At 40.6% G+C, this 26,956-nt stretch overlaps 3 protein-coding genes across 9 annotated transcripts in view; 1 reads left to right on the top strand and 2 right to left on the bottom strand.

The window, feature by feature from the left end:
• LOC119022124 (protein kinase C and casein kinase substrate in neurons protein 1-like) overlaps nucleotides 1-5,209 on the top strand; it is a 39,714-nt gene extending 34,505 nt beyond the window's left edge. For all 4 annotated transcript variants that reach the window (XM_037102694.1, XM_037102693.1, XM_037102695.1 and 1 more), the window contains 2 exons: nucleotides 934-1,130; nucleotides 3,216-5,209. In XM_037102694.1, the coding sequence (XP_036958589.1) occupies nucleotides 934-1,130; nucleotides 3,216-3,325 (307 nt within the window). In that variant the 3' untranslated portion in view covers nucleotides 3,326-5,209. The remainder of the gene's footprint in view (nucleotides 1-933; nucleotides 1,131-3,215) is intronic.
• Nucleotides 5,210-7,344: 2,135 nt separating this feature from the next.
• Nucleotides 7,345-17,478, bottom strand: LOC119023046 (SAM pointed domain-containing Ets transcription factor-like). 4 transcript variants are annotated; one of them, XM_037104663.1, is made up of 7 exons: nucleotides 17,228-17,478; nucleotides 16,057-16,326; nucleotides 10,935-11,354; nucleotides 9,259-9,453; nucleotides 9,066-9,110; nucleotides 8,813-8,950; nucleotides 7,345-8,249 (listed from the first exon to the last, which is right to left on the bottom strand). In XM_037104663.1, the coding sequence occupies exons 2-7, from the start codon at nucleotides 16,268-16,270 to the stop codon at nucleotides 8,071-8,073; spliced, it is 1,191 nt and encodes a 396-aa protein (XP_036960558.1). In that variant the 5' UTR covers nucleotides 16,271-16,326; nucleotides 17,228-17,478; the 3' UTR covers nucleotides 7,345-8,070. The 4 variants fall into 4 exon arrangements, with proteins under 4 accessions (XP_036960558.1, XP_036960560.1, XP_036960557.1 ...); XM_037104665.1 differs by lacking the exon at nucleotides 17,228-17,478 and adding an exon at nucleotides 15,004-15,178 and having other exon boundaries at nucleotides 16,057-16,174; XM_037104662.1 differs by having other exon boundaries at nucleotides 16,057-17,478.
• Nucleotides 17,479-18,645: 1,167 nt separating this feature from the next.
• On the bottom strand, nucleotides 18,646-26,329 carry LOC119023363 (protein ILRUN-like). Its single transcript, XM_037105230.1, has 5 exons — nucleotides 26,046-26,329; nucleotides 23,578-23,732; nucleotides 23,253-23,450; nucleotides 21,628-21,953; nucleotides 18,646-20,786 (listed from the first exon to the last, which is right to left on the bottom strand). Exons 1-5 carry the CDS (start codon nucleotides 26,207-26,209, stop codon nucleotides 20,751-20,753), a joined length of 879 nt encoding a protein of 292 aa, XP_036961125.1. The 5' UTR covers nucleotides 26,210-26,329; the 3' UTR covers nucleotides 18,646-20,750.
• Nucleotides 26,330-26,956: the final 627 nt, after the last annotated feature.

The raw sequence follows: 26,956 nt of genomic DNA, 5'->3' as shown, positions 1-26,956 counted from the left end.
TCCAACAACATGTACTAGTACCAAGCGTATACACACAGTGCATCTGTATAAATGTGCCATGAATGTATGTTTGTACTTTTATGAAGGAGAAATTGTTTCCTAAAAGAGATGAGCACTGTGGTTTTTAGCAATGCTGCTTGAAATGGAGTAAAACATCCATTACTTGGGGGACTATTTTCAACTGTGGATGCTTAGTAGTATTTACATCAGAGGGTTGTGTGTGTGTGTGTTTGGGTGGGGGCGATCAGCACCCTCATTCTTTATAATGATGTGTTTTTGATAGTTGTCTATACAGTGATGGAATGTAACTGAGTACATTTACTGATGAGTAGATGTCACTTTATATTTCACGTCTTTTAACATTAATCTGACAGCTTTCCTTCCTGCCAGTAAATAAAACAATTACAACAATTACATTTTTTTGCACACAAAATAAGAAGTTTCATGGAGAAAATATGTTTTGTTATAAATTAAACTATCCTGTAGTCTATAGAAGCACAAGTGAACCTTTAATTTACTTATATTTTGATAAAAGTTGATACTTGGACACTTGTACTTAAAGCAGATTAGATATCTTTAAAATGTTCCCTTCTCCCGAGCGTCTCCCTGTGATGTCATTGTTGGTGCTGCTGTTGCAAACGCAGTGTCGGTCTAGATGGAGTCCCAGTGGTAAGAGTAAAGCAAGGTGTATGGGGAACTGATCTATAAGCAGGTGGTGTCTTTTTTTTTTCTACAGCCATCACACTGTGAAATCAGTATTTACATCAGAATGATAAGGTAATGCAAAAAAAAAGAGTCCACTGCCAGTAACATTTTCAGTTCAGGACTTTCTGCTCTTCAGTAGGATCAACTTGTAACACCGGTTTTGACCTTTTCATGCCATTTGCTGACAATTTTGGGAGGTCGTTTAACGCCACATCTCTCCCCTTCCAGTGTGAGCAGCTATGATAAAAATCAAGCTTACTCGACCGAGTGGTCCGACGACGAGCAGCCCACTGCGTTCTCCGGAAACGAAAACGGTGGCAACGGGAATTCGTTCGAAGACGACTCCAGCACCGGGAAAGGGGTCCGCGTCCGCGCTCTCTATGATTACGACGGCCAGGAACAGGACGAGCTCACCTTCAAAGCAGGTAATTACCAGCGACACAGGACGGGGGGATTTTCATCTGCTGTCTCATAATGTGTATATAAAAGGGCCATCGCACTTCACACAGGTGTTTAAAGACCGCCAACCAAATCCTGATTTCTACACTAAAGCTCCCCTCTTTCACGCAGGATAGCAGTGATTAGTCAGTAATGGTCACAAATTACAGGCACTTGCCACCAATTAACACAAGCTGTTTTGGAAATGGTGCGAGAGGAGAAATAAAATGCTTTAAAGCCTCACACGGGACATGACTAACATGTTTTAAAGACAAGCTTTGCACGAAGAAATAACCGCTGAAGAAGCCACAGCTGTGCATCTTCATCTCCAGCTCCTCCAGATCCTATTTTTAACCACATTTGGTGCTTTTAAATAACCTCAGCGACATCTGGCATCACCTAAATTGATCTTTAAATCTTTTTTATACCTCCGTAGGAATGAGTTTCTTTGTTGTTCTTGGAAAAAAAAATAAAAAATTAAAGGTGCCTTCTGGAGTTTTCTTGTAAACAACCAAAATGTGTGTGTTGCAGAGAGTGTTGCTCACCACCTGTCTCTCAGCAGTGTGAAGCCACTGAATTGTATCGCATCACACACGTGTTTGTACTCAAGGATGTGTGTCCTCCTGTGAACAAACAAATCAGGGAGCCATTGATAAAAACACTGCATTTTCACGCTACTATTAGTCATCAGATCCTCCACTTTAATTTACCCTCACCTTTTGTTGTGAGGGTGAAACTGGGCTGGCACCGCCTGATCAAATCCAATTAATTGAAATCTGCATGGCTTCCCGTTGAAGGTCATGTCTTCTGTATTTTTCCTGTGAATCGCGATAATTAAGTGGCAAATTTGTCGGTATAATCCCCGTTTTCGCAGGACCGGTGTCACCCGGGGACCTCTAGTAGTTTAGAATAATTAAGGGAGGGTTGCCTGTGATCTTCATCCGATGCAAATCTGCCGTGTAAATTCAAATTACCTGCCGTATTTTGCCAAACAGACGTCACGTGGTCATTTTTGTCCTGTGCATGTCATCATCTCAGTGATTTGAGGTTGCATCTTTTTCAGACACCTGTTTTCTGTTGTCAGACAACTGAATTATTACCTCGATGATGACTTGAGATCGCAGCTCATAACATGTTCAGCGGCGGTCAGCATCTGTCGCCGTGAGCTCGAGTTGTACTGACGCTTAAAAAGAGCCGAGTGACAGAGAAGGTGAGCAGCAACGAAGGGCTGTAGCCACAAAGCGTCTGCTACTGGATCTAAATGAGCTGCTGATGTGTTTATCATGCTTGCAATACCTGCTCACTATAATCTTTATGTGGCTGCTGAAGAACAGTTGGTCCGCCTCTGAAACGCTGATGATATGCACGGCCTCGACGTCACACAGTTTACTGATAAAGTCAGAAAATTGTGTTAGAATACAGCCTTTGCTTAATCCCGACATGAATCCTCCACATGAAATACTGATGATGGTGGTCATTTCTGCGTTAAAGAGCAATTTAACAGCCCCTGGAAATCAGATTTTTGCTGACCTCCAGCGGTTTAACGTCTTACCTTTACGTTTTGTTTCACAGGTGTTCCTCCAGTTAGGTATTAATTGTTCTGGAGGAAACACACTCGCTTTTGAGCCAAAGGGTTGTATGAGAAGATTAACACAGCTCCCTTGTTGCTAAATATGAGGCTGCAGCCAGTTTAGCTCAGCACAAAGACTGGCAACAAAGGGGACGAGGGGACAAAATCTGCCTCGGTTATTAGGCTAATCTGGTATATCTTGTCTTTGAGCTTTAGAGGTGCTGTACGTGGATGTATTTTTTCCCCTTTGAACGGAGCCAGGATATCTGTTGCCAGATTAAGCTAAGTTAAGCTAATCGGCAGGCTGGCAAGGTTTTCTCCAGAAATGTCAAACAGTTCCTTGACTGGATGACGCAGTCCGTGAAATATTTAAAAATCCAAAAGAAATGGTACCAGGGAGACTTTGACTCATGGTCATTACAATAATAAATCTATCAGTAAGCACCACAAATTAAGAAATGTGGGGAGTGTGTTACTGACAGGAGTGGTGTCTCCCTCACAGGTGACGAACTGACCAAGACCGAGGACGAAGACGAGCAGGGCTGGTGTAGAGGTCGCATGGACAACGGCCGAGAGGGACTGTACCCGGCCAATTACGTTGAGCCGATCTAGTCACGTTACTGAACAAGGACACGCCATTGGAGGCAGCTTGAACTGTCCCGTCCAATCGCACCGCACATAGCCAGAGACTTAAGAGCAACACATCCCTTGCCCAACAGATGCGCCAAGCAGTCTTGCCTAAATAAAAACTTAGTAACCTAAAAGACAATATATCAGTATACTATATTTTATCCAGCATTTGGGGTGGGTGGACTTACACATTTAAGAGCAGGAGCAGCAGTTATTCCAGTATATACACACTCAACTATAACATCACAACAGTGCAGGAACACATTGCTTCTCTGTGTAGCTGTATTTAACGTATAATGCAGCTTATTTAAACTTGCAGTGTACTGCAGTCTGTTCTCTTGTGAAAAATGGGAAGATAATATAATCAGTTATGCCCATTCGACAAAGACGAGCTTCTCTAACCTGCATTGTGTATATACGGTGTGATGCCATTTTTGTGTAGCATTCCTAATGCTGTGTGTGGTCAGTTGTCATTCTTACATCGGGAATGCTGTGTAGTGTTTAAAAGTACCACAGACAGTATCCTCTATTTTCTTTTTTTTTTCTTTTTTTTTCAGTTTTTCTTTGTGACTTTTGGTCCAACCTCTTTCCTGTGTGTGCAGTGCTATGTGTTTTTAACTGTTTCTGAACTTGCATAGCAGCATGTGCTATGCAAATGACTTGCATTCCCTGAATCCTGCGGCCTCCTTCAGGCTACAAACTTGATGCAACACTTTCAATCTACAAATGCAGAGTTCACTTCCCGAGCATCACACGCTTGTGTTTTCATGAAAGGAAGCTTGTTCATGAACTGATCTTGTGTTCTGGTTTCGTTTTGTTTCGTTTTGAGCACAAGTTTTTCTTTCTCTTCAGCATCACACGTCCTTTGACAGTATCATCTTCATTGCGATCCATGGGAAGGAGACACAGTTTTCTGCAGAAGCTTTCATTCTTGGTTCAGTATTCAGGTCTCATTTTAATCCACTACTGCTAACAAGAAACAAGAGTGATGCGTTTCCTCAGTGCAAAGTCGGATCAAGTCATCTGCAGGATAGGAGGAGGGTTTTGAACAAAATGCCCCATGCCGGGCACTTTTTCTTCCAGAGAGAGGGGCCAATGGAGGCATGGCAATGTGTTACTGTGAAGATCGAAGCCTCTCCAACAGGACATGAATGTACTAGTGTTTGGGCTTGACAATGGCATGTTGTCTAAACATGGCTCTCCACCGTCATTCGAAGCCCTACCTAGCAAAAAGCACTAGTTATGTGGCCCGTTTCCCTGCTGAGCCAAAGAATGACCCAATACCATCAACTATATGTTTTCTCTCCATGCAATAACTTCACATATCACATGTGAAACAGCTTCGGTGAAGATCAACTTGTAGCTGCCTCCCAGTCCACCCAAACTTCATTTGTCTGCAAAAACACTCACTATGACACAGGGAATATTACATTTGTAACCAGTGCTGCACTGCATGTAAGATGGCTCTTACACAGTGCATTACATTTTAAATATTTTAACTTGCTCCATAGAAAAAAAAACTTATTAATTTAGAGCAGGAGGCACATTTATCAGATGTTGTCTCGCTAACGAGTTGCATTTAAAAAAGGAAAAAAAAAGGAAAAAAAAATCTCTGATTAGACGGGAGAGATGCTTTTTATAAACGTAGTCGTCCTGAGGTTTTTAAATTTCACAGGACCAACAGCAGTCAGATGTGTTTAGTTCTGTGTCTGGAAAAACAGGATTTGACAGGTTTGGGTCTCACACACGAGGAGAAACACATCACCAGCTCACAAGTTGTGTCTTAGAGTAAGCTGTCCAGCATAGCAAAAAGGACTTCTTTTCATTATACTGTCCCACATTCTTGACGCATATATATATATATATATATATATATATATATATATATATATATATATATATATATATATATATATATATATATATATATATATATATATATATATATATATATATATATATATATATATATATATATATATATATATATATATATATATATATATATATATATATATATATATATATATATATATATAATGCACACACATGCTGCGCAAAAACACACACATTTAACTATATATATATATATATATATATACACACACACACACACACACACGCAACTTCAAACACACAATCCACATTGCCAGGTTAATATTTTGGGGGGAAAAATGTTCATCATCCAGTGTGTATGAGTTGTGTAAATGTAAACAGAAAAAGAAAATGTAAAAAAAAAAAAAAAACTACAAAAAAAATGCAAGTGATTGACTATTAAGACAAAATGTAGTGTTATACATGTAAATGTGTTTCATTAAAAATAACAGCAATGGAAAAACATATTAAGTAATAGGTACCATATCGTATGAATTTCATTGCAATGGAATTGTCAGTGTATCATAAAAAGCGTGACGTTATCCCACGCTGTCAGATTTGTATATGATGATGTAATTTAAAGATTATATTCTATTGTAACTGTACAACTGTGTTGAGTTGAAAATGAGACCTAACCACGTTGAGGCAGTAAAAAGGTGTACATGTAAATGCTTTTTTATGTTGATGATCTCTTCCTTATGCACACAGGGGGACAGCAGCTCACGTTGTGGAAACCCTATATTAGCGGTATAGAAGATGTATGTTCATAGTTAGTGATGTACTTTTATCTCCTAACTGGTGTAGTGCCTGTTCATCTTGATGTAACAAGAAGTTCATTTAAATATGCATAAAGATGATTATGATCACAGATAATAATGATAGTGATGAAAAAAAAAAGACCTGACTCAAATTTGTTGTGATGGTGTCAATATTGCGATATTGGTTTGAAAGGGGAAACAAGTTTGTTGAAAAAAAAAAGAAAAAGTTAGTGTCTGTGTGGTTTTTGTACGGCCTGCACAAGTGATTCTGAGTCATTGATTCTACTTTTAGAGAAGCAATTTGTTATTGATATAGCCATAAATGCTAAACTGCTAATGTTAGCTTTCTACATTAATAATCTCACAAATTATCAATAAATGAAATACTCTTAAACTATACAATCATGAACCAGTTGAATTCAGTTTTCACTATCTTATCCAAATCCAAGGCCCCTTGACTAAAACAAGTTTAATTGCCTCCTGACTCATCCTAAAACACACTTCTTACAAACTCAACATAAATTTGTGGTGATGACGTCAATATTGTAATATTGGTTTGAAAGGGGAAACCAAAAAAAGTTAGTCCATGTAAGATGTAGCCCAAAATTTGAGCATCAAGCTTTCAAATAAATGTATTAAAGTTAGCGACAGGGTGTGAACAGTGCTGTTGAAATGTCTGCTGAAGTTAGCATGCTAACCAGCTAGCCCTGACCCCTTCCTGTCTCGTAATACTACTTTGTGCCGACAAGAGGAGAAAGTTTGATACCCTTCTTAGCACTATAAGTGAATAATCTCACAAATTGTCAACAAATGAAGTACTCTTTCTTGTGTTTTCCTTACTAAACTGAAAGATACAATCGTGCACCATCTGAATTAAATTTTTCTCTATTTTACCAAACTAAAACAGGCTTAACTGCCTTTTGACTCACCGTAAAACCCAACATAAATGTGACAAAACTCGTCAACGCAGTCCGGTTTGTCTTGATATAATCACCTCTGTGTTGGTTGAAACAAATCCCAAATTCACGTAGTAAAATGGGAAAATATTCCAGGTCTACATGCTGTTTTCTCTCGCTGCCGATGTCCGGCTCCGCTGCACGCCTCTCCCGCCCTCACCTGCCGTTTCTCGACATCTCTGAATTCACAGTCTCGGTAAGATCCAAGTCAGAGTATGTGACTCCCTCTAGGATCCTTCCCAGCCAAGGCAACCTCTGGGGCGGCTGGCTCCACAGCTAACTGGGCCATGAGTTAATTGGCTAACTGTAGCTCACTGCAGCCGAGGATGGCTAGCAAAGAGCAGCCGTTTACCATTGAATTCTACACATTGCACCTTAAAAGGAGACAACTCTTGGTTATTTCTTGCTTTATTGTAGAACCTGAACACAAACCAAAGACAGAAATGTAAAAAGGATGAACCATTGCGGCTGGTTGAATAAAATATTAGCTTACTTTAGGATTGCTCTGCAACTTCAAAATATTTGACACTTGAATGGGAATAACCAAGTATTGCTGTTCAAAACAGAATTTAAAAGGAATAGTTTAAAATCTGGGGAAATAAAGATTATTAAATATCATGACACTAAATATGTAGCTTATAAGCTTAGTGCAAAAAAAAATGGAAAGAGCCCTGCTAGCTCTCTCCTGTCTTCATGCAAAGCTAAGCTAGTCAGCTGTTAGCTCAAGCTAGATATTTGTCGTAAAAATATAAAAGTGGTGTGAATCTTTTTCTTCAAACTCTCTGCAATAATATAAATAAGTATATTTCTTTTTCTTTTTTTTTTAATATTTCCATTGTTAGGAGATGTTCCTTCAAGATGTTTCCCTTTTAAGAAACTAGACGTCACACCAAAACATTCATTTAGAACAAGAGTGCTAAAGACAACAAATAGACAAATAAAATAAAATCCAGCAGTGAGAATTTTAAAGTAGAGGGATGCTATGATAGGCAGGAGTGCATAGGTCGGTAGGCAGTCTTAACATGGAAATTAAACATCAGAAAACAAGAAACGAGCTCCAGAGTTCACGTCACTTCCTCTACTTTACAGTATGTCCAGCATATCTTTGGTTCCTCTTCGAATCGGCCGATCCTCCTCCTCATACAGGGTTGACAAACTGGTAGACGAGTCTGCGTGACACGTCTGGCTTCCGAATGATGCCTTTCTTGTAGTACTGGCGTATAGAGCGACTCAGTTTGTCGTAGTTCATCGCCGGGCGGTTCTTCCTGATGCCCCACAGCCTGGCCACATGAGCCGAGTCTTCTATTTTGAAAATGCCTGTGGACAGAAGAAAGTATTGAAATATTAAAACTCCAAATCTAGATTTAACACGTAGACATAAGAGGTGAGAGTTTAAATTGGAGTAATTCTCATTTTGGATATCCTGAGACTGCAAAACAACTTCTGAAACTACAAAAAGAAACCCAAATTATACTTCAGCTGACTGGTGATGGTTCTGCATTTCACTGTTTCTAATATTCTAGAAGTACTTCATGTTATTGCAACTGAGTTGTGCCAAAACCTGAACATAAACACTCTGCAAGGACCGACAGACATCGTTTTCCACACTAGGAAAAGCACAGCTGTAAGAACATTAACGACGGATCTGTGCTAGTTAGGCGTCTCAGTCTGACAGTGAGGCAGCGTGGAACAGAAGCCGAGCCTTCATTCATTTTAATAGTTACACCTCTTCCCATTGTGACTTGTCAACATGTCTTTTCCACAAAAACAAAACAAAACACAGTATTATAGTCACTGTAATTAGTCAAGTGCACCCGTTAAGATAGCGATCCACTCGCAATTTGCTGACAGCGGTTGTCGACACTCTGCCTCGGCCTCACCTTTCTCTTTGTTGACCCAGCGGATGCAGCGGCTGTAGCTGTGGGGCTTCAGGAGCAGCTCTCGGAGGAACTGCCACAGGTGGATGGGCTGGTTGGGATATTTACAGATCACGTCAGGCCAGGAGTCATCATCGGCTGCTGACAAGAGGGGAGGTTTTCAGAAAGCAGATGTTTATTTCACCCCACCTTGTTTTACCTCGGTTTGCTGTAATCAGTGGGACAAACTGAAGCTACACTCCTGGAAAACACTCACCAGATTTGCTGTCTTCTGGTGGGCAGCGCTCCTTCATTGCTGCAGCTAAAGACACAGAAGAGAAAAGACTGATCAGGTTGCACATTAAACACAGAATAAACATAGTCTTGAATTTGCCCCTGGTCACACTGCATTTGTCTGACAATCCTATCTTCCGTGTAGAGTCTTTTCCCACCATTATTGATGTTCTTACCAGATCTCCAGATGTCCAGGTGGGCGTACAGCACGTCTCCAAACTGCGACGAGCGTTTGAAGTCTGCTTCTGTCATGGAGCACAGATCCCTGCCGGACAGCTGCTGGAACATGGTGCTGACCTGCGGCAGCTTGTACAGGTGCTCGGTCCAGAGGAGCCACTTCTGAACGTCCACACAGCTCCAGTCTAACGGGTCTGAAACGGGGAGGAAACACGACAAAGACGAAACAAAGGTTTGATTTTTCCTTTACACAGCTTTGACTTTCTGAAAGCTGAAAATATGTCAACACATTAGAGCTCGAGGCATCTCTGTGATCTTATGTAGGTCACACAGAGGCTTCAGTACTGAACTGAGACCAGCTAAAAGTTGCTTTTACTCTGTTTAAAGACTGAAAAGGCAAAACAGGTTTTTCTAATCATGTCACTGATCAGCATGTGTTTGCACAAAGCTGTTATTTAACACTGAATTGTATCTTGTTGATGCTGATTGTTGACGCTGTATATTCTCTACCGCCCACCATCTCTCTAACTCAGTTTACCACATCCTCGATTATCACATGAGGGATGCACATGAAAGGCATTTAACTCATCAGACAGAGTGCTTCTCAACCTGGGAAGACAGTTGCTTAATTTCTTCCTCGGCTTGAGATGAGACATTGAGCTTGGTGGAAGTCTGTTTTAGGATTTTGATGCATGCTAGCTTCTAAATGTATTAAGATATCCACTTTTTTTGCTTCTGTTATGACCATTAATGTTAAAAGGGTTAGGGTTAGGGTTAGGACGTCAGATGAAAGTTATTTTGACATGTTGAGCATTTAAAGGTGAAATTATATGTAAGACAAAATAAAACACGAAACAGAACAATTAACAGCTGTCGAAAGACTCAAAAGTTCTGATAAAGGATCACATGACTCAGCCTGTTAGTGTGATAGGGACAAAGTGGGGTATCGAGTTTGACCCTAACAAGAAGATGCTACTCAGGATGCAACTTCCTCCTCCCGGAGATGCACGGAAAAAAACACACTTAAACCTGACGTATCTACGTCGTCTGACTTCTGACAAAGAAACGCCTCCACAAAATGAAAGAACACACTTCAGAGAGCAGGTCAACCACAGAGTCCCCCCCCCAGAGTCGAATGATTGACAGGGCTGATAATATTGTGATCGAACAAGGCAGCTCCGACTGATTTGAACCGATGAGACTGCACGGTGAACAGCAGGTTTTCCTCCGCAGATTTGAGCAAAGGAATGTGTTGATGAAAAAAAAGCCTGGACACAAAAGGACAATGAAGGATTAAAAAGCCTGGATACCTCAACAAGACAGTCTCCCTTCCAGTTCCTACAGGATAATGAAACACTATCCTCTAATAATATCTTTTGTTTGCGTATGATGCCGCATCACTGCAGGGGGCTTTAGATGTGTGGCCCGTTGTCTTTGTTGGGTAAGAATCCAACCGTGATAAAAGCAAATAATCGCACCGAGATAATAACTGTGTTCGTAAGAAGTGAAGATGATCCTCTGTCAACAGAAACGTTTACACAAGGTGGGCATGGCCGCAGGTGCTCTGCAGGTATCAGTTGCGTCTCTGTGGAAAAATAATTTGGCTTGTAATGGTTTATTTTATTAACCTACAACTTCTGCCAGCAACTCCTACATCATTTGGATTCTGTCCTACCTGACACAATGTTGAGCAGTTTGCAAGCCGTGTCGATGTCCTTCAGCACTTCTCCCACCACCATCGTCTGGACCTGCTCCAGACAGCGCTCCTCCACCTGACCCTCCATCTCGGACCGGGGATCCTGGGTTTGGCTGGGCTTGGGTGGACTCGGCTCTGGAGTCCTGGAGGGAAGAGCAGCGGGTGGAGTCGGGGTTCCTATCATCCTGAGCACCCAGGGGTTCTCCTCTGTAGCTAACCTCTCGTAGCAGGGGAGGTAGACCCCCGGCCAGCTGAGCTCAGGCAGCCCAAACAAGCTGCGGGGCGGTTTGACGTCCTCCACCTCATCCAGCCAGGCCGCCCTGGTGTCGATGTGATGGGGGTGGCTGATGTAAAGAGGCGAGTGTGCAGCGTAGGCCGGACTCCCCATGCTCAGGTTTGCTGGAAGGAGAAAGTACCATTTCCATAAAACACTCAAATTACAGCTTAATACAACATGGTCATAGTTTGATAACAAAGAGACGATAACTAAATGATGCCAAAATGACCTAATTACCTCAGAAATAACCAGGTAATCTACTTTACTCAAAAATTTAAATATCATAAAGACATCTTGCAGCAAAAGTTCAGCGCTCGTCAAAGTATAAAAAACAAAATAAAGGAAAGTTAAAGTAACAGTATTTTGATGTATTTTAAAAGTTCCTCAAGATCTGTCAACAGATTTTTTGTATCTTGATAAAATGAAGCTTTTTATGGCATGTGAAACAGTAAAAAAGAGCCACTATCATGAAGCTGATTTACAGCTGGACTTAAGGTATATAACACCCAGTTGACTCATGTTTTAAAAAAACAAACAACTGGAAACCAGCATGACGCATTACAAACACGACCATCATTTGCATTTTGGAACATAAACAGCACACTTGACAAACAAACAGCAGGTTGCATGATGGGAAAAGTGTTTGTGCAGTGATAACCAGCTTTTCAGGGACCACTTTGTTTACAGTGATAAATAATGAATTGAAACCTCAAAACTGTGAAATAATATACAAAAAGTCTGAATATTATCTTTTTTACTAATTCACAGTTACAGAATTTGACCGTACATTTACTGCAGATTTTACAGCACATGTTTAAAAGGGCATTTTTGCCATATTTGTCTACGTCCTCTGTCTGTAAAATAAATTGGTGGTTTCTGTGCTTAACCAGACATACCCACCATAAAGTGCCGTCAGTGTTGTTGTCACTGGCGTCTTAACGGATTGACACCTTGTGTGACAGTTTTGACTAACTTCCCTGTGTGACAGAGCTGCATTGATGCTTCACTGAAACCATACCCACATGCCCAATATTTAAACAGCAGCTACCAAAAGTAAACTTGACATTCGTTCAGTGGTATTGACTTTGCTGTGACTGCACTTTGAAATAAGGAATCTGTCATTGCAGCACTGTCAGCTGGAACCTTTTGCGACTGTTAATCCCATCGAAGCGATTGTTTGTCCTTCGCTGTGTTTTAGCGCGACTCGAAAAACCCCACCAGCAATCCAGAATCTGCACAAATTCACTTCAGATTCTCTCATTAAAGGGGCACTTAGGAATTCAAACTCAGAATTTTAATATTTGCAATATTACTGAGGTAATAATACAAGCTTTTAAATATTATCTTTTCCATAACTGAATAAACAAGCTGTTCTCAGATGAAAATAACGTTCTCAGAACACAGTTTGAAGCTAGAAAGGTGGCAGGGTCCGCCAAACATAAACAAAGTGAAACAGTATGACATTGTCCTTCAAGCTCAGTTTGTGTATTCAGCCGTGAAAACAAAGAGAGTTTGTTTATAAAGTTCGTTTAGGCATAAAAAATAATAATCCATCGAAGATCTTTCTCTTCTGATTAAAATTTCTTCCCCTAAAACTACAGACTGCACCTTTAATCTTCATGTTTGGACACACATGGGTCAAACAGGTTCAGTCCGTGTGAAATTCAGCCCTTATCGTCCATTATTTTCGACGTCATTCAACAATATCAGAGAGCAATCGACTCCACCTTCGAGATAGTAAACACAGATAAGAAGAGGACGATCAAAGCTGTGTTTGAAACTCAAAATGCCTTTTACTGTAATCCCGAAAAAAAGTGTGACGATATCAGTTGCAATCACAATGTAACGCACAATGCCTTTTAAAAATGTCAAGAGCAGCAGGTCAGTGAGACGGATCACAAGTCAATTGCAAGGGAAAAAATAAGCTGAAGGGGTGGGACACATGTAGCGCAATATGTGGATAAAGGATAAGAAGCTGGGAGCGTATTCATCATGGTGTGAGTAAGAGAACAGCTCACCAGGCTGGGAGTGGCCCCCGGTGACAAAATGACACCTGTTTCAGTTTAAAAGTGACTAAAGTAAAAATAGTTATGCATCCATTTGAATTGGATTGTTTTATGAGTAGGCTAAAACGCACAAGACAATTTGCAAACCGGTCCTCCGTCCAAAAAATTTCCTAAACAAGGGCACATGGAGCGAGGTGGTGCGACAAGAAACCTCTCAGAAAGCTGGACTGCTGTAACAAAACACTGATACAACAACGTTAGTATGTTTGCAGGAGAAGGCGAAAACTATTGTTTATTGCCCACAGCCGACCATTTGTTCTTCAGAGGTCCATCCTCTACAGAACTGAAAGTTTTAAAGGATGAGTTCACGCTTAAATGAAAGTTCAGTCGTTTTCTACTAACTGTCATGTCGATGGACAGCAAAAAAAAAAAAAACATTTCACCACTTAAACAACTGAGGCAGGTGGAGACTCATTTTAAAACTGGCACAAAATGGCTCCCTACAGCTCTTACAGCATAATTCAAGCCTCTGGAAGCCCCCGAGGTCCCAAACTGTACTGAATAACTGACGTTATTTACACCCTCAATGCGCAGTTGATATCTGGAGGGGTTGGATTATGCCGGAGCCGCTTCACGTTTTTTGTTGGTCTCCATCTGCCTCATTTGTATATAAGGGAATGCTGCAACACTGTTTTGCTGTGAAGCTTCAGAAGTGTTTGGTGGATTACTTTGTGGAAAGTTTCATTTTTGGGTGAATTTATCCTTTAATGTGACATGAATAGAAAAAACACCACTGTGACTACGCGAGGCCCACATATCTCGACACATGCTCCTCGTCTCTAGCTTTTTATTTCCTCGCCTCCGGGTGATGATCACTTTAGATATTTAGCGGCAGTTTAAAAACTCACTCTTCTGGATTATCCTCTCTCCGTCTCTCTCTCTCTCTCTGAGACAAGTGTCTGTGTGTTCTGTGCTGCCTCAGTGACATCAGCAAGCTCGCGAAAAAAAAGAAAGCCTGTTGTTTCGTGGACTTTTGTTTTGGAGCTGTGTTTTACACCTCGTTAAATAGCAGCCCGATCTGATAGGAGAGGCATTAAGCAGATATGAGAAGCTGTGGCCATTCATCGACCGCCTGCATGCCACTGTTCTCTGGACAAAAGCTGTTCGATAACACGCCTTCACGAGCTGTTCTGTGTCACATCGGCAAAGTGACTAAGTCTGTGTTTTACAAAGAGAAAACACGTAATGTCACTGTTTCTCAGCTATACACAGTTTACTTCCATCTTTTATTGCAAAACATGGATTAATTCTCATAAACGTGCAGCAGGTTATAAACACCAGGGTTGTAAAAAGTGCCCCATAGCCATTCTCGAGTAAAAGTAATGAAATCATGCTAAAAATGTTATCATAAATGTAGAAGTCCCACATATAGATAATGCTTGAGTGAAACTGTCAAAGTATCTGACAATACATCAAGTATCAAAAGTATGGGTAAAAGTAAATCATACGTATATTCTGTGCATCAACCAGTTATCTGCCTGACTGGTTCTTAGAATGATCAGAATAATAAGATAAATGTATTTAAAAATGTGTAACTGTTGGTCTGACGTTGCAAGCACTCCTCAAAGTAACTAGTAACTATGTAAAAAGTACAATATTTGCCTTCAAATCGACCTGGAAGTATCATAAGTAGCATAACATGGAAATACTTAGGCGAAGTATAAGTACCTCAAAATTGTAGCTAAGTGGAGTACATGATACACACATTATTACTTGGGGGAGAACATGGTCAAAGAATTGGAGCAAAAGTCTCTTCTATGGCCAATAATCACAGCTGGTTGTCGTCTGCATCTCAGTTGGAAATCCATCACTTTAAATAATATTTGTTGCTTCATTATCATCATAATAATTATCTGTTGGAGAGCCAGCAGGAGCTGAACCTGGAAGCAACAGTAGTAGAAGCATAGAGGACATATTAATATAACAGTACTGTACATAATAATGGGAGAGTAATAGTAAAAAGTAATGACAGTAACTTTAACTTTAAAAGTTCAATTCTGGAGCATCGTTCTTGCTTTGTCAGCACACACAGACTCACTTTCCCTAAACCAGACCTCATACAGAACAGTGTATTTATATTTACAACAGTAAAATAAAAGTACCATGAAACTCAAAGTCCAACACCACATCCAAGACTGCATGACTGCTTCCACTTCTAAACTATCTCTACATGAGTTTAAAATGATCCCAGTCGTGCTGCCCAGAGGAGTAATGGAATGTAAATTAAGTACATTTACTCAAGGCCTGTATGTTCAGCAAGTACAGTTCAGAGCTATATATATATATGCTGATTCGAATAATAAAAATTCTGAATATTAAATCAGTTGGCCAGGTCATTAATCCGTAGTACACAGTTTAAACACACATGAAAATAAATTACTTTTACCAGCAAGTTTGACACTTAAATACGTTTATAAGCATAAAATTATCTATGAGAGTTAAGTGCATGCCATATCAGATACTTTGAGACTTTTACTCGAGTACTCTTGATGTGGGTGACTTTCACTTCTGCCAAAATAATAACACTTTAACATCTTTCATTTCACTCAAGTGTGATTTTCACAACCCCACCCAGAGAGCATCTGACCTGTCGCCCAATCTATTGCTGTTTTACTCCAGTGAAGTACCTGAATACTTGTTCTGTGACTGGTAACAGAGGTGACAGTTGCAGGCAACATAATAAAAGTAGTACAGTAGCATTAATGGTCTTGTTGTAGGAAGTGTAGATCTTGAGATGTACTGTGGACTGCGGTCTCACCTTGTTGGTGTTTCCAACGCGGAGGCTCTTCTCCTGAACTGCTCCCTCCTTGATCTGACGTCAAGGTGCTGTGGAGACTCTTGACCGGTTTGGCCCTCAGGTGAGGATGTGCTGCTGTGGTCTCCCTTCTTGTCCACTCGCCGACTGCAAAACACTGTTTGACTTCTGGCCCTGAGCAGCGAAACTGATTTGGGCCACGGTGCCTTCGTGACATATCACTTCTGAAGGTAAGGGTGTGTCCCCAACGAGGGAGGCTGCTCTGAGTGCATACTGAATAATGACTGGAGGCAGTTATTCAGATGGAGAGCTCATAAGTCAACACAACACCTGAGCGAGTCTTAACAGCCTGGAGAAGCTGTGGGGGGGAAACCCTGAATTTTGTTTTCCAAAGAATAGCTGTAACTGGGAAGATCTTCAAACTCTGTGACTATAAATGACAGAACTTCTTGAGACCAGAGGATTAAATCTGATCTCAAATGAGGTGATGCCGTTTACAGTTCAGACCCACGAGGGGAGGGAACTCAAGCTCAGTCACACTTTCATCATGAGAGGTTTTTTACTCTTGACCGACTCTCCACAATGTTAGAGGATTAGCACGCTGTTTGCATACAGCAGCTTGAGTGCTTGAGGAAAATGAAAGTGATCGAAGAAACATGTCCCAGACATCGCAAATAATCATCTACGGGAGAGAGGTGTCCGGATGTACGGCGACACAAAGAGGCCAACTTTAGTCCAAATGTGTCAGGATGAGCTGAGAGACTCAGAGATCTCAGGGTGTGTTTGTCGTAGGCCCGATTTCAACTCATATGCCACAGGAGGAAGGCCGGCCATGTGGGGACACACGGGAGATCTGGAGCGTGACCCATAATATCCATAAAATATCCATAAATCACCCCACGGATGAATAATGCTGGGAGATTATTTTTGAAAGGTTGAAAGATTATTATCTGGGAAAGCTGAATAACTGGTACACAGAGCGAGAGAGAGAGAGGGGGAAAGAGAAAGCAGGAGTGTGTAAATGTTTGCTCAAACTAAACAGTGGTGATGAAGTATCGTAAAGAGGTGCTGCCGGCGGTATCCACCCACACCCTTCACCTTCAAGAGCCTTTTTTAAGACTGTAACTTCTCCAGAGCTTTTTTAAGTCAGCTGGACCTTAACGTTACCTCTTACCGTGCCCCGTTAATATTTTCTCTTCTGGCTGTGAAAACGTTCAACCGTGAGCAAAAGTCCCCCTCAGGCAGACTGCAGCTGGACAGAGCCGTTGACTTACAAAAGAGGGTCTCGCAGGCGGAGGGGGGCTCCTCAGACCAGTACACCTCCAGGCTAACTCGTGAGCAGACGACTCTTTCATGTGCAAAACGGGAGAAAGACTTTATCAGGATGAACCCGCTAGAAAAACAAACCTGTCTTAGGTTTTAAATCCCCAGTTGCTGTTTTCTTCAGATAACTTTTCGCTCATCGCTCGCATCAATCATTTTTTACATTTTTACTATCATAGTTATTTTGAGCACTGACAGGAGAGCATTTTGCAGTAGTTAGCCTTGTTGCTTATTTTTCCACTCCACAGCACACAGTGTGGCTTTACTATCTGGTGGGTGGCTACAGATTCATAGAAAGATGCTGAGCGGACAAAAAAATCTCGCTAAAATAAGATTTTGAGAATCCTATTTGTGACTTGCACCCCTGTGATCTATAACCCTCAGTGATTTCATCATGAAGTAGCGTCTGATAAGATGCATTCTCCCTCCTTACAAAGCCCCTGTAAATCCACCAGACACTAACCATGCCCCTTGTGAAATGCATCATTTACCTAAAACAAATGTATAAAAACTATGCGGAGTAGCGTTCAGGAACATCTGGTGAAGCTCCTGGATGTCAGTGACCTTAAAGTCATTTTCACTTTAAATACAAAAACATCCCTTTACAATGCAAACAGATGGCGATCTGCTATACTTAAGATTAGACCACATGTTATGTCACGTGTCCCGGAGACTAATGTTGGTTAAAGATATGACTTAATGTGGAAATTTAACTCTTTTCACATCTGTGGCATTATTTTATGTCATTTATTTTTATTTATTTTTCCATCATTTGGCAACAGTTTTTATAACCATCACTGGTAGATCCTAAATGTATATTTGAATCGCAAATGTGTAGCTAACTGAAACTTTTGCTAACAAACAGTGAGATGCTTTACAAAGCATTTGTTGAACAATTGGGAAGGTTTACAGACATCATATCCAACTTTCTAATGGCCATCCAGTCAATGTTTATAGAGGTCAAAGTATTTTGAACATCAGTCACAACTTTACAATGAACAATTGCTTAAAAAATGTTTCACAGAGCATTTCATTGTTTGTTAACGGTACATTTTAAGTTACCTCACTTTATTTCTACCTCAGAGTTGTGTGTATTGACTGAATAAGCTGCATATTAATTGCCCTTCTTGGGATCAATACGATGCAAAGAGACATCTAACCATAACTGATGACATGAAAATCTAAAAGCTGGCATGAAATCAGTCTGGAGATCCATCAAAGTGTTAACTCTTAATCGATTCTGCTGCGCAAACATGACAAAAAAAAGAGTTAGATTCCAGTGATAATTTAATCATACAAACATTCATCAAACACACGGGAAAAAAGCTTTCATCTGTTTGCACTTCCTCACTCTCATAAATGTGCTGTTGTACGAGTCTGTAGCCAACTGATTCACTCTGCAATCTGGCCTGTGGAAAAACTTCCGAGAGAAATTACACAAAAAAGAAGAAAAAAAAAACAAAAAAACAAGCACTCTGCCCTCCGTGACAGCAAACACCTTCGTTGGCAGAGAGAGACATTTATGATTAAACATTGTACAATGTTCTGTTAAACAGTGAGGGGGGGCCAGAGATACAGGGTGACAAGTTGTAGTATTTATTGGCTGGTGCTGTCGTGCTGTCACAGCTCAGTAACCCTGGGGCTTACAGTTAGTACCTTCATGAAAAAAGGGGGTGTTTGCCTGGTGAGATGGTCTTTACGCTGTGGCTGTGGATGACAGATAAAAATCACAAATGCTTCAGGTCTTAACAGTACTTGTGTTGGAGCAGAGCACACACAGGCCCTGTCACGGTGCATACATCAGCCAGTTAGTGCAAGTAAATATGCAGTAACAATTACTCAGGACAACGTGATTCTGGCTTTTTTTTCTTTTCTTTTCTTTTCTTTTAGCAGTTCTGCTGGTGTGGTCGGGTTTTGAATCTGAAAATATCAGACAGGATTGAATTTTTTCTTTTTGTATTGAATGTGTTTAAGAAGCTCATCGATGTGGAACATCACGGAAAGTTCATAACAATTATTACAATTAATTCAATGCAAATGTACAATGTCGAGTCTTTGGGTAAATTAAAAAAAAAAAAAAAGTTATTATCTTCTTCTACATTCGTCAAATACATTCAACTTAACATGATTCAAGCAGGTCCGAGACAGCTTTAACGTTTAAACTGAGAGCAGGATGACAGAAAACACCCGTTTTCATAATGTGAAGTTATGCTGCTCCCGTGGCTTAACTTCAATATCTGATGCTATACTGTGCATAAATCCTGTTGCCATGTAAAAAACTTAGCTTGAGACAATGACTGGGAAAATACTGCATTGATACCAATAATGGATACTCTGCTAACATTTTTTCTTATATTTCAAATATGTACGTCTATATGTGTCAGCATACTTTTGGGCCTGAAAGATATCGATATTGGCCTTTCATTGATAAATATATATGTATGTGGATATGAAAACTATTATTTTTCTAGAGATTATAATGCAGCAAAAAATGATTTGGCTCATTTAAAACTATTAAATCCAAGTGAAGTTTGATTTTTCAGTGCATTTTAGATGATAAAATGAATTGTTATACTGTAAAATATCCTTAAATCTGTTTACATGACTCTTTAAGCGTTCCTGCTTTAAATGCTTGATACAAATTATATAAGCTATACTAAAGAAGAGTTCTGTTTCTCAGTCGATCTTATCTTCTGTTTGTTAAGAGTAATGGTTGACTCCCTCCAGTGGAGGATACCTGCACTGCATCTGAAATTGCAGGCAGGATGCCAGCAAAGAAAGGATTGCCAAAAATGCACAAGACATGATTTCTGAAAGGGATGTCACATTTCCCTTATCTCTTAAAAGGGGTACATTTAGAATGAAGATAAAAAGAATCAAATAAACAACAATGTCCAATGTTTTCAGAGACGCCCATACTGTTAGATTTAGTTAGAGGGAACCGAATCAGTAACCCAAGAGTCAGAGCAGAAACTAGAGAATCAGTTGGCAAATTAAATGGCTTTTCCTCCAAAGTCTCTCTTTCTGTTGCAAAATGCGCACACATATCCACACAGTTTCATTTGCACCCCGACAACTAAAAAGAAAGAAAAATAAAAATCTGAAAAGTTATCACTCAAAACACTCTCCTTTTGTTTTTTTTTAACTTAGCATTCACACGTGCATACAGTGGGTTGTGGGATGTTGGTTGAGCTGCACGTCGGGAGCGTTGGCCTCTGGTTTTTTTTCTCAAAGTGTAGCCGGACTTTGCATAAAGTGTTTTTGAATCTCCACACTCTCCGCCAGCTACTGATAAAGCCTCTTCTTTCTCTCATTGGTGTGACAGACTCCAGAGGTACGGTTTAGTGCTGCTTCATTATGACAAGTCCCATGATTTAAGAGTGCCCGAAAGGATAGGGTTCCTGTATACCCTGTAAGGAAGCAAATGATCAAAATAAACAGACAAGCAGGGATGCAAGACAAGTAGAAAATTGACTTAATGAGAAAAAAGAAATGCACAAGTTCAGTGTGTCTCTGGAAAACACTGCAAATATAGACCCTCATTCTACTTTCACATCCACCCTTCTTATAGTCAAAATGGTGGCTGTAAAGGTGAAACATGGTGCTATTTGAGGTATTTGTGCCCATCTCTCCTTTAATCAATTCAATTCTTATCAGCAATGAATCAATTAATCACAAACCATTCATGTCCCTATATTTTCACTATATCATTGTATGATTTCAAGTGTTGACCTAGCTTGCAGCGTGGCTCTGTAGGTGGCAATGTAGATCTGCTAGTTTGGTCCAGATTGAAAAATCTTAACAATATCTCGATAGCTGTACCTTGTGTTTAGCACTAATTGGCTTTTATTAGCATTTTAACATGCAGCTCAAATGACCACCGTGCTTGAGTGCAGCCTAACAGAACTTCTATTGTGGATGAGGACTCTTAGAATCTGTTGAAAATATAAAAAGGGAGCAGTATGCTCAGCTGCAGCTTTCAGCAATGTTTTGTGTGAAAGGCTGATGAATATTTCATCTCAGCTCAATAGACACATTTATACTCAAGAACAGATTTAATAGAGATATTCATCTAAGACTTGATGTTGAGAATTCTCCTCATCCTTGATGTTTTATTAATAGATTAGATCTAATAGTTGTTGTTTTTTATTATTATAAAAAGGCTTTCAGACATGAGTTGCTCTGTTATTTTGATGCTGATGGACATTTGTGAAGACTAGTAAGTAAGAAATCGCCTTTGATATGTCTTACCTGGTTATAAGAGACTACTGATAGATTGCTTTGTAGACTGTTTGCTACTATATCCACAGAGTTGTGTGAAAGTCCATTCTGATCTTGCTGCCGCTCGTTGGGGTTTCCCTGCCAATGTTCCTCTGCGACTCTATGACCGCTGGCATCGTGGAGGCTGTTGTTGTTGCTGTTTGGGCACTTGCTCTTCTCTGGCGAGGCGAAGGGGTTGTAGTCTCCCTCCACGTGGCGGTGAGGCTGCGTGTTGAACTCAGCTTGGAAAGAAGAAAGCTGCTGTGTGACACCGAGGAGACCTCCTACCTCCACACTCAGGATCACCCAAATGACATCTATGAAAAGAAAACATAGTGTTATAACGAACAAACATTGTCTCAGACCTACATGTCTATCATGTCTACAGCTGCAACAAAATCTTACCAACATTACAAAAAGATTATGTTTACCAGTAGCTGGAATATTAGCGCCTGAAACAACATTCAGATCATATATTAAAAAAAAGTTGGACCCCACACGCGATATCCCAAGATTTAAACCGCTTCAGGTCTGCAATTCTTTTCTCTCTTTAAGCCACTCGGAGACTGATGGTGTTAAATGAGGAATTATCACTGTGAACACCTAAATGAAATATTAAGGGCAAGTATAATTTCTAATTGAGTATCCCTCTGCCGCTTCATTTCAAAGTAGCCAAGTCTCGAGGGACTTCCTGTTGATATCCATCATACACGTGAACTTTCAGGAGGACATAAATCAATTTAATGAACGACTCTTAATTTAATTAGTGCATGGTAATAGAATGACTCTTAATAGTTTTTACTGAAGGAAACGCATACAAAATTATGAAGCACTTAATCTTCTGCTGCTGCCTACTGCTGCTGCAGCTGCTAACCACGGTACTCGGCTGGATATTTGCACATCAGCAGCTCCGTTCAAAACAAACGATAATCTATTTAAAAGGAACAGTCAATTCAAGTCGGGGCAATAATTCAATAAGGGCACATAAAATGATGGCTACAGTAATTCTACAGCCCCATAGTAGGGATGATGAGTTGTAATGTTGATGGAGCTGCTCAGCCTGGGTAATGTCAACGTTACATCACAAGTCGGCATGAAGAAACATTGTTTTTGTTATCGATAGTCCCTAGATCAACCTCCGGTGCAGCGCGAGGCTTTGGGATGTGAGCTAACCGTCCTCCTGCTGCCAAGAATGGGTGAAACTGAGTAAGAGGCACAGCTGGGTGTCTCCGGAGTGAATGTCTGTCAATGTTTCCGAAAATCTTTGTTTCTGCTCTGGCAGGATTCGTCCCAAAGGTCAGTTTTCCTCACCCTTCAGTGCCATTAATGTGTGTATGAAAGGCCAAAATGCTTAGAAAAAGCTACGTCTTCAGGAATACCAATGTAGGTGTGGACAGGGCTGTAGTTCTAGGGCCGCAACACGTGATTATTGAACGGCTGATTACCTTTTAAATCATGAAACTCTGAAATCAACAATAAATGTAATAGTTTGATAGAAGGGTGAATGTCTGGAACCTTTGCTCTACAACAATCAATGAATTATCACACTATTCTGTCTATGGAAAAGAACAATTTAAATTCATGTTTGTTTGCAGTGTGAAGTTTGCTGTCCTCACCTCCATAGTAAAGTCCGGTAGCTGTGCACATTCTCCACTGGCCCTGGTACATGCCAGGAGCCACGGGGCTCTGCATCTGCACACTGACATCAGCCATTTCCTGAGGGTCTAGAGACCGCACCATCACCATGTTTACATGACCAAACTGATCTCCTCCAACATACTTCAGACAAACCCCGGGAGGCCACGATTCTGCACCTGGAAGCCACACAGACAACCGTGCTGAATTCAACATGACATGCGTGTGATTATTTTTCATTTACGAGGTCTGGTGTCAGCTCTGTGTTCTCTCAGATGAGAATTACTGTTATCCGCGACGACTTGCCTGTGTTCTGTATCCTCCAGGTCTTTGTGAAAGGTGTGTCTGGTGGAACTGATTCACCCTCACCAATCGTCACGTCCCTCACAAAGGACATGCACGGCGCACTGATGTTAGGACTCTCAAAGTCGTAGTAGGCTCCGATGGCTGCTTGTAAATTCCTGATACAAAAGAGGGCAGAAATCAAGATGCTCAGTACAGATCAACATTGGAGTTTAACATATGATTTGTGTCAGAGGAATCCCATGATTCAGTAGCAATTTTAATCTAAATATTGTAGAATATCTGGATATGGCCAGGTGCGATATCCAAATTGCAAGAGGCTGCAACTTTCTGAGAAAGTGTGCAGAGATGTCCTGGCCTAAAATTCTTGTTCTTCAGCCATCATAAATTCCCGAAGCCTACAGTGACATCTTCAAATAGTTTGTTTGACCAGCCTAGAGTTAGAACTCCAAGGAAATTAAATTTACAATCACATATGACATATAACATGAACAATTAAATGTCTGCCCTTAGTAGCATCAGACCGATGTTTGGCCTATCACAGAAATGTCAGTTTTCCCTCCCTAATATCTAACTCAACATCAGGCCCAAAAAATCAACTATCAGTCGGGCTCTAGCTCTTAACATATCCCATAAGTTTTGGCTATAGGCACAGCGTCAAAGCACTGTGGACCCTTAGTTGATGAATGCTATGCTTACAAAATCATTAAGGGTAGACCAATTCAGCATTTTTGATTATCAGTATGAGTGATTTTTCTGTAAAAAAATCGATAAACTAAACAAATACAAAAATGTGCTACTAACATCCTCCTGGCCAATGTCCCAACTACAACAATATCTGATTGGTAACACTTCACAATTAATAGCCTGAAAACACTGAATAATCTGAATCTGCAAAGTAACTATAAAAATTTTTTAAAAAATTCATAGAGTAAATGTGGTGGAGCAGAAGTATGAAGGTGCAGAGAAGAGAAATACTTAAGTAAAGAACCTCAGAGTTTTACTCAAGACGGGTAGATGAGTAAATTGTACTTAAATGTATTTAATCCCTGGTTGATACTATAAGAGTTTCATTAGTACTGTGAACCCAAATACCGGTTTTTAGTCTCCCTGATTTCTAATAACCTGCGTCAGCAGCTAAAAACAATAAAAACAATAACTGTTTTTCATTAACTTTAGACGGCTCACCTTTTTAGGAGTGCATCCCTCATCCCTTGGGAAATTATATCTACTCCACAAGAGTCTATTTTTAACTAAAGGACTACATTCTCATTGTGATAATTGTGTTTAAGTGATTGATTTGAATGCACACATTTTGCAAAAACAACTTGAGATATCTGCAGATCCAGAGAGACTGCGGATGGGTGCTTCCCCTGACATGCAGGTCATCCATAAACCAGCAGCTTTTTTATTTTTAGAAAGCCCCCTTTGCAGAGGAGCTGTTACAAGGCATCACGTGATGCTACTACAGCCTGCTCTGCCCCCACGTCTCGTTATCTTCCACAGACCTGCAGAGGCTTAACACTGCGTGTGGAAGATACATTTAAGGGGAAAGTTCCAGGATGACCTTCTCCTCCCAGTTGGCGCATTCATTATCGTTTTCACTCAACGACTTTGCACTGCTTACTGTTTTCATTTTCGAAATCAGCCACATTCAGAAGCAGTGCTGCCATTTCTTAAGTATTTTCAGCAGGTTAAACAACACATATGAATGTTTTATACTCCAGGCAGGGTGGGGTAAAGATTTGCCAGGCTTGCTTGCACAACCACTGTGTGAGCTTTACTCCGTTACGTAATAAGCAGTGGGGATCATCACCGTGGCTATGGTCAAGGAGAGACAGACGTAACGTAAACGTCTGATCATCTTGACGATCGATCATGAAAAAAAATGTCCACCCTCACATAGCAAAAAAACACCACGATACCCCTTTGAGAGAGCAGTTACAAACTTTTAATTATCCCCCCTGCTGATTGACAACCTAGCTAGCTAAAAGTGTCAATACCTAGCTTAGTATTAAGTGGTGTCTAACTCTGCTAACCTGTCAGCTCCTTGAACCAACCGTCAAAACATTCACGTAAAATGTCTTTCTTGTGTTTTTCACTCGACTGTCACATCGCTCGGAGACGAATTTGTGTTGCAAATACGAGCGTTTTTTATCGGGCATGAGCACCCGCTTAGCTACCTTCCACTGTGAGCCTGACAGGCAATCAAAAGTCGGAGACACGGTGACTCAGCTAACGCTAGTTACGTTACTACAACGTCGTTAGCTGTCATTGTGCCCACGTTTACATGTAACGTAAACGCTACCACTCTGTCACGACGACGGATAACACGTCCCCTGACTTCCTTTTCTCTTTACCCCAACGAAAACACGTCTTTAAGGCGAGAAACCTGGGCAGAAGCTCCATAGCTCCTTATCTATTATCTAACATAACCCCGCACAGCAGGCCGGACGAGTCACCGAGCTCACCAGTTGGTCATGTCCAGAAAGAAGGCGCATCCGGCGGGGTTTAGCTGAAACCCGAGGAGCCTCTGAAATTCCGATATCAGGATGTCTTTGTCCGTTGTACCCATGCAGCTGAATTTCTGCATGAGCTCCTGGTCCAGGTCCAGGTCCAGGTCCATGCCCTCCATCGCGGATTCGCCTGGACAGAAACTGGGGCTTCGCTCCTAATTTAGTCCGAGGCCTCGACTTGTCATAACAAACTCGACGACAGGGCCGAGTGCGCATGTCACATGATTGTAGTCCGTGTGTAGTCAGCCTATGAGCCACAGGCCTGCTGGAGCCAGCACAGCACTCGCCTCTGCCTGGTACACAATTTAATTTTGGCTATATATCTTTGTTACAGTATAATTACAAGTAATCAAGTACATGATTAAACGATTTTTATGTTGTTTGTTTTTTCAAGTTTGATTCTTTAGTGTTTTTTAGTCGAGCTGTCCGTGTTTGGTCCCTTTAAAAGTAATGAGGAGGGATTTTTTTTTTTGATTGAACAAAAAAGAAGAAACAAGTAAGCTGTTATAAACTTTTTTAAAAAAAATCTTTAATTGGATTTATTTCACTGAATGTCAATAATTCTAATGCAAATTCAATTAGTTGTCATACCTTTTGAGCAGGTCAAATAAATTGTCAAATAAAATTACATTACACAGCTAATATTGCCTTGTTTTTTCTCCTTATGCAGACTGGATACTGCAGTATCTTGGGGTGACTTGACATTTGTTTCATGTATTAATTTCTAAGAAGTAGGTTGTATGCAGTGTTCCACAAGTAATCCACATAGCATCAAACTATCAGAATCCAGAGGGGATGTTTCAGGTCAGGTACACGATCTCATCCCCTGAGTAAGATTAGTGTCATGCTTTGCATAGTAATAGGAA

The sequence above is a fragment of the Acanthopagrus latus genome, chromosome 7 (genome assembly GCF_904848185.1).
Source record: "Acanthopagrus latus isolate v.2019 chromosome 7, fAcaLat1.1, whole genome shotgun sequence".
In the NCBI taxonomy this organism is placed as follows: domain Eukaryota; kingdom Metazoa; phylum Chordata; class Actinopteri; order Spariformes; family Sparidae; genus Acanthopagrus; species Acanthopagrus latus.
The sequence above is the reverse complement of the archived record's forward strand: the minus strand, read 5'-3'. Positions and strand labels throughout refer to the sequence as shown.